The sequence below is a fragment of the Ricinus communis genome, chromosome 3 (assembly GCF_019578655.1).
Source record: "Ricinus communis isolate WT05 ecotype wild-type chromosome 3, ASM1957865v1, whole genome shotgun sequence".
Taxonomy (NCBI): domain Eukaryota; kingdom Viridiplantae; phylum Streptophyta; class Magnoliopsida; order Malpighiales; family Euphorbiaceae; genus Ricinus; species Ricinus communis.
In genome coordinates this window covers 5874309-5881681 of record NC_063258.1, presented here as the reverse complement: position 1 = coordinate 5881681, position 7373 = coordinate 5874309, and the positions used below count along the sequence as shown (strand labels likewise).

General features: G+C 35.9%; 1 protein-coding gene across 1 annotated transcript; it reads left to right on the top strand.

The window, feature by feature from the left end:
• Positions 1–916: 916 nt before the first annotated feature.
• LOC8283119 (ERAD-associated E3 ubiquitin-protein ligase component HRD3A) lies at positions 917–6749 on the top strand. Its single transcript, XM_002530432.4, has 6 exons — positions 917–1527; positions 1936–2424; positions 3005–3220; positions 4269–4592; positions 4714–4956; positions 5838–6749. Exons 1-6 carry the CDS (start codon positions 973–975, stop codon positions 6054–6056), a joined length of 2046 nt encoding a protein of 681 aa, XP_002530478.1. The 5' UTR covers positions 917–972; the 3' UTR covers positions 6057–6749.
• The last annotated feature ends 624 nt before the right edge of the window (positions 6750–7373 follow it).

Sequence of the window (7373 nt, the reverse complement as noted above, 5' to 3'; positions counted from 1 at the left end):
CGGATAAAAGGTCACATATTGAACCATGTCTATCAACGGTGAAATATAGCCCAAAAGTGAGGGCTTTGAAGATAGAATTTCTTAACTGTTGATCAACGTGACAATTATACCTGCTTGACAGAGCTTTTTTAGTCTCCTAATAAACGAAAAAGGATTGTTGGTGACACGAAAACTGTGCTCGACGCGCTTTTTTCTATTATATTATGCTAGATGACTATTATAGACAAAAATTACAACTACTCGTAGTTTTAGGTCAATTTATGTTGATGCTAAAAGAGCTATTCCTGTATCTCATTGAAAGAGATGAGAGCAAAGTTCTTCTATTCTATTATAATAGTATTTCCTGAATTTGTAACTCAAGGCTAAATAAGTCCAATTTCAACTATTTTAGTAAATAGGTTCAAAATTTCTATTCAAAGATCAAATAGTAAAAAAAAATCATGAGTATATCTATCATATTTCTTATTTTAATTAATTAAATAAGATAATATTTAAACAAATATTAATTTTTAGTTTTGTAAAATTAAACATTTTAATTTTTATATATTAAAATCTTGTAATATTTTATTAAAAAAATCAAAATGAACAATTATTGCTCTTTTATTTTTCTACGACCGTTGCTTTTGCCAAACCATCATTAATATTATTTTCATTAATTTTAAAAAATTTAATTAAAATTTGAATCTGGTTAGTTTTTAAATAAAAATTATAAATTTATTTATTAAAATAATTAAATTTTTTTATTGGAGGAGTATTTGATATTTTTAAAAAAAAAATACATAGCCTGGCAACATATCATTGGCTCAACCTACAGAAATTGACGTGGCAAATAAAATAGTTCACAACAAAAGTAAAATTCCATAATTACCCTCTTCATCAAACAAACTTCAAATATGCCACAGGCTTCCGTCTCTTCTCTTCTTCTTCTTAATCTTCTTCTTCCAACTCCGTCGGGAAAAAAAAAAAAGAAAGATGCGACGCCGTTTGGGAACTTACAGATTTACATTCTCTCTGATAATTGTCTCTCTCCTTCCTCTCTCTCTCACCGCTCGTCCTTTCGTTCTCCTTCTCTCTCAAGACGACCTCAAGGACGCTCCCGCCACCGTCGATGATTCATCCTCCGCCACCGACTCACCGCCAGAGTGGGATGAGTTCGGCGATTCCGACTCAAAACCAGAGCACGAACTTGATCCTGGCTCCTGGCGTCCAATCTTCGAACCGGATTCTTCTTCTTCTTCTTCCTCAGTCGAGGATTCGGAAATGGCAGAGTACTACTCCGGTGTAGAGAAGATGCTGGCATCTGTGAGTGATGGAAAGGTGAGGTTGATGGAGGAAGCAGCGGCGGAGATCGAGAGCGCAGCGGTGAGTGGAAATCCCCACGCGCAGTCAGTGTTAGGGTTTTTGTACGGATTAGGTCAAATGAAAGAGAGAGATAAGGCAAAGGCGTTTTTATATCATCATTTTGCTGCTGAATCTGGTAACATGCAGTCTAAGATGGCTCTAGCTTTCACTTATTCACGCCAAGATGTGAGTTTTTCTTTTTAATTCTCCTATTGCGATATCCTTTTTTTTCATAATCTTGCAAATTGTATATATGGTTAATACTGGCTGCTTAGCTCCTTGTGCTGAAACCGCACAAAAGAACAACTTCTATGACGAAAACATAACTTGATAGTGTACTAATATTGGCATAACTGAGCTAACAGATTCAATTATTGATGTCAGATTATGTTAAAAATAGATGATTTATAGTTTTGGTTTTTTTTTTTTTTACCTCAAGTAATTAATAAAAAATGCGGAGTCTTATTTTCTGTTGAATTTGTTTATTTGAAACAAGTCATACCTCCTTGTCTGAATACAGCTATACTCAAATGTTGTTTTCTCTTCCTGTTCTTGTTGTTTGATCAGTGGGTTTATATTATGTCTGTTTTTCAGATGCATGATAAAGCGGTGAAATTATATGCGGAATTAGCTGAAGTAGCTGTGAATAGTTTTCTGATCTCCAAAGATTCGCCTGTGATTGAACCTGTTAGAATTCATAATGGTGCTGAGGAGAATAAAGAAGCTCTGAGAAAGTCCCGAGGGGAAGAGGATGAAGACTTCCAGATTTTGGAATATCAGGCTCAGAAGGGTAATGCTGGAGCCATGTATAAAATTGGGCTATTTTACTACTTTGGATTGAGAGGTTTGAGGCGTGACCATGCAAAGGCATTGTCATGGTTTTCCAAGGCTGTAAAGAAGGGGGAGCCCAGATCAATGGAACTCCTAGGTGAGATATATGCAAGGGGAGCTGGAGTTGAAAGGAATTATACTAAAGCACTTGAATGGCTTACACTTGCATCAAAGCAGCAACTTTATTCAGCTTATAATGGCATGGGGTATCTATATGTCAAAGGTTATGGAGTAGAAAAGAACTACACCAAAGTATGCTCAGTTTTCTTCATAGCACATTTATTTGACTCGAGCTTTTTATGTTATTGTTGGTTGGATCTAACCCAATGGTACTCTTAATATCCCTAACGTGAAATAGTTGCCTTGTGTATATTCTTAATTATGCTGCATACTGCAGAGGAAAAAAGGACCCCCTTGAAAAATTTTGTCATTAGTGAAAGAAATTAATCAACCATTTTTAAGGATTTGTATCAAATTTGATTTTTTTATACCGTGTCTGTCAATATCTTCTAATTATGCTGCAGTTATATCCCTTACTATTATGTTTGAAAAAACTTGTGGGATGAGGCATCTATTTATGAATTTGTATTATATTTGTTAAAAAAATATTTTATATGTTCATCATTATATGATTGGGATAGGGTTTGATTGTGTTGTCTTTGCCATATTGCTTTCTACTATTTTGTAATGCCATGGCGAAGCTTGTTAAACTAGGAACCTGTTGTGGATTTTACTTGGTTGTTTCAAATTTTTTTGTTGCATGATATGGAGTTGGGTTTTTGTAAAGGCTATTTGAGACAATGGGTCACAAACCGTTTCCTTTTATTTTCAGGCAAAAGAATACTTTGAGAAGGCTGCTCACAATGAAGAGGCTGGTGGGCACTACAATCTCGGAGTAATGTATCTTAAGGGGATTGGGGTAAAGAGAGATGTAAAGCTGGCATGCAAGTATTTTATCGTGGCTGCTAATGCAGGTCAACCAAAGGCATTTTACCAGCTAGCAAAGATGTTCCATACAGGTGTGGGACTTAAGAAGGACCTTGTTATGGTAAATCGATTTATTTTTCTTTCACTTTATCTTTCTTCAAACTTAGATGTTTCTGAAACATATATTTAACTTTTACCTTTTCCTCCTTGCTTTTGTAATTAGCATCTCTTTTAGCTGAATTATCTCCCTTGATTGCTGTCAGACTGCCACAGTGATGAGTCAACCTGATTTCCTTGCGGAAACTGGGGTTATTGGGTTTGTCTAAACATGCAATTGGCTTCATGGCATATGATATGTATCTTTGTTATAATATAGAAAACTATTTATGGTCCCTGGAAACCAAAAGAGGTTGTAATGGGCTTTGACTACAGGTTTATGCATCTCTCTGTTTCTATACATGCTTAAAGAAAGTGGTAAAAAGAGTGCCTTTTCCATCTCTGTTGGATGTCCCTTTGGTGCACGAAGGCTAATATGTTAAAACATCAACTTTTGTTGAGAGCTGACTAAAGAAGCTTAGAATTAAGTTGTATTTGACAGTCTTGGAGCTGTAGTTTCGTTTGAGTGGTATTAGATGGATTTGTTGATGACCATTAGTGGAATTCTGAGGGAGTTTGGCATTGCTTTTTAGCTTCTGTAAACTCCAAGATGTTAAAACAGCAACTTCTGCCAAAAGCTAAAGAAAGAAGCCTTTACTGTCTTGGAGTTCCTGTACTGAAGGTTGAAACCAATGCCAAATTGAGTTTATGTTCTATTCCATGTTTGCTGAGCTCAACCATGGTTTTGTATCATGATTGGTTTAATTTATAGATTAACGGACATGCATGTTGAGTTTTTGAAAATTGTAGATATTGTGAGATACAAATGCCTGGCGATTGCCAATTTTGCATGACATATCAGTAGCTAGGACCTAATAAGCACCTAACCATCTTGAAACTAATTGTCTTTGTTGTCCACATAGACTAGTAGGTCAATGGTGAAAAAAAGGTTCATTCATGCCCTATTGAGGTGAATCAAACTATAAAATAGGAATATCCAAGTAATGTTTTATATTTCAAGACTGCACAGCATATGTTGTCATCCCTTTATAACTGAGCTTTCTTCATTCCAGGCTACTGCATTATATAAACTAGTTGCAGAACGGGGACCATGGAGCACCTTGTCTAGATGGGCTCTAGAATCATATTTAAAAGGTGATGTGGGCAAGGCATTCCTGTTATATGCAAGGATGGCCGAGATGGGATATGAGATTGCCCAGAGTAATGCTGCATGGATTCTTGACAAATATGGGGAGCGAAGCATGTGCATGGGAGAATCTGGATTTTGTACAGATGCAGAAAGACATCAACGTGCACATTCTTTGTGGTGGCAGGCTTCTGAACAGGGCAATGAACATGCTGCTTTGCTGATTGGTGATGCATATTATTATGGACGGGTATGTCTCTCCAGCCTCTGACTGCATGGCTGCTTTGGATACTTCAGTTTAGCACCTATGAAATTCAAATCCTATATTCTGATCTTATTATTATGCTGGCCTTCTTGTTCTTTCCCCTCAGGGTACTGAGAGGGACTATGAACGTGCTGCAGAGGCTTATATGCATGCAAAGTCTCAATCTAATGCGCAAGCCATGTTCAACCTTGGGTACATGCATGAGCATGGTCAAGGACTTCCATTTGATCTCCATCTTGCTAAGCGTTACTATGATCAAGCCTTAGAGATTGATCCTGCAGCAAAATTACCTGTTACACTGGCCCTAACAAGCCTGTGGGTGCGGAGGAACTATGCAGACAGTTTCCTAGTGAGTTTCTTCATCCAGTTTACATGCTTTCGTTCATTAAATGTCAGTATCAAATTTAGGTAGTGAACTTCAATATTTCATGCATCAAAAGATGCTTGTAAGTGGACGAGTATTAGACACCTTTTTGTTTTTTGATTGGATGTTTTAACTGTTTAAAACATAGATAGATAGATAGAAAGAGAGAGAGAGCGAGAGAGAGCCATCGATTAGATTTCCATTTATTTCCTCTTCAATTTTATTATCGTTGAAAAAGGAACTAGGGTTATTTATGACAAGGAAAGAGATGAGTTTGATTTCTCCCTTTTCTCATGGGTTTCTCTTGTTGTTGTTGGGTGTGAATTTTCCGTGTGAGGGAGAGAGAGAGGAGAGAGAGAAAGTGCCATTGATTAAATAATGCTCTTCCTTTCCTTTCTTTCTTTATTTTATTACCAAAGAAAGGAACTATGGGTGGAAGGATCACTTTTGACTTATGACAAGGATAGACATAAGGTTCATTTGCCCCATTCATTTTGGCCTCTGCGCTGTCATGAAAGTATTTTAAGCCTCAATTTTTTACGTTACTTTAGGGAAACCAGTAATGCCCGTGTTCTCCTGTTTGTAGAGCAATTTGATTTGAACGCATACATACATACATATATATATATATATATGGGAGGAATCAATCTGTGTATTGTGTGTGCATTTTTTTCTTGGCTCTTCATATGCCTTGCTTAAATGCCTCAATAAGGCTTGATGTAGGTTGAGGACAATATTATGATTATACATTCATGTATTTTGGAGTTATTGCATTCTGTTAGGGTTAAGATTTAATTGCATTTCATTGTAATTATTGTTTGAATTCTTGACTTACCAATTCAATGATGCTTTTGCTCTTAATTTAGGTCAACTTGATTGATTCATTGCCTGGAGTCTACCCAAAAGTTGAAGCATGGGTGGAGAATGTGATCTTGGAGGAAGGAAATGCAACAATACTAACCCTTTTTGTCTGTCTCCTTACAGTCCTCTACCTTCGTGAGAGGCAACGGAGGCATGCAGGTGGTGTTGGAGAGGCTGCTGTACCACAGCAACCTCTTGAGCTTGCTGCCAATTTACATGACTAATCAGCAGCAATGATCTTCTGCAGAAACGCTGGGATTTTTCTCTGTTCTATATTTTTCAAAAAGGTATATTGTACAGGCAATGAGTCTTTGACAAACAGCTGCATTGTTTTACAGGCACATAACAACATCAGAATGAGTGAAGTGAAGCAGGAATAAGACAGCATTTTTCTCTCGCATGCCAGAAAAAATGTATGTAACATGGGTCTCTGTTAATTCCAGTTATAGTTGTGAGTGATAGGAGCAGGACATTTACTGTCCTGATGTAACCATTTATTTATACGAGGATACATGACTTGAGGCAGGAACCAAAATTCCGTGTTGATTAACGGGGGGGGGGGGGGGGGGGGGGGTCGATTTAACCGTTTAACAGTGTAGGAATATGAGAACACGAAGTATATGTTTATAGCACCAGTTGGCAAAGAGTCTCCAGATGCCAAATTTCTCTTATGTTGCCTGTCGCTCTATGCTGTTTATTCTCTTCCATGGGTTACTGGAGAACTGTGGGTTTTTGTTATCTGGGATTGTTATTAAGCTCTGAAAATAGATGTGATGACCAAAATGGTTGTAAATTGTAATAGGGGCATAGCTCTAGAAAGAAAACAAACGTGACTCTGCCCAAACCGAATTATTTTTGGGGGTTTCGCATGCCTTTTTTTAATTTTCTTGTTAATCTATGCTCTGGGATCTTTATTCCTTTTTTCTTTTCCTATTTTCATTTTGCTTGTACTCGAATGTCTTGAGGATTTCAATTTTAATTTTCAAAGGACATCAGTACCATATAATTTTCGATATCTTTTTGTAATTGGTTTGATTTGATTTCTACAAAAATAAAAAGTTGATTTCTTAAAAGGAAACTGCAATGGGTAATTTCTATGAATAAAAGGACTTTATTGCGATTTTAAATAAGTCACATATCAATGATGAGTTCTAATTATTTATTGAGGAAAGTGGATTAATCGTTTGTCGCAAGAAGTCATTTGGTTCAATGTACTTAGAGAATTGCTAAGTAATCGGTTAGCAAAACATTGTTAATAATCTTAGCTATTAAGTTTAAATAAAATTTGTTACTGTAAAATCAATCTTGACAAGATTAGATGAAATGTAGAATTTTCTAGGAGATGATTATAATTAAAAAAAAGAAATTGAATTGTAAGTTTTTTTTTTTTCGATTATTCTTTCTGGTTTTGGATGAAAGCTAAATTAGTAAAGAGAAAAATAATGATAAAATTATAAATAATTAACATTAAATGAATGAGTTACAAGAGTTACAATAATTAAATTAACAGTGTAAATTAATTCGAATGCTAATTATTAATA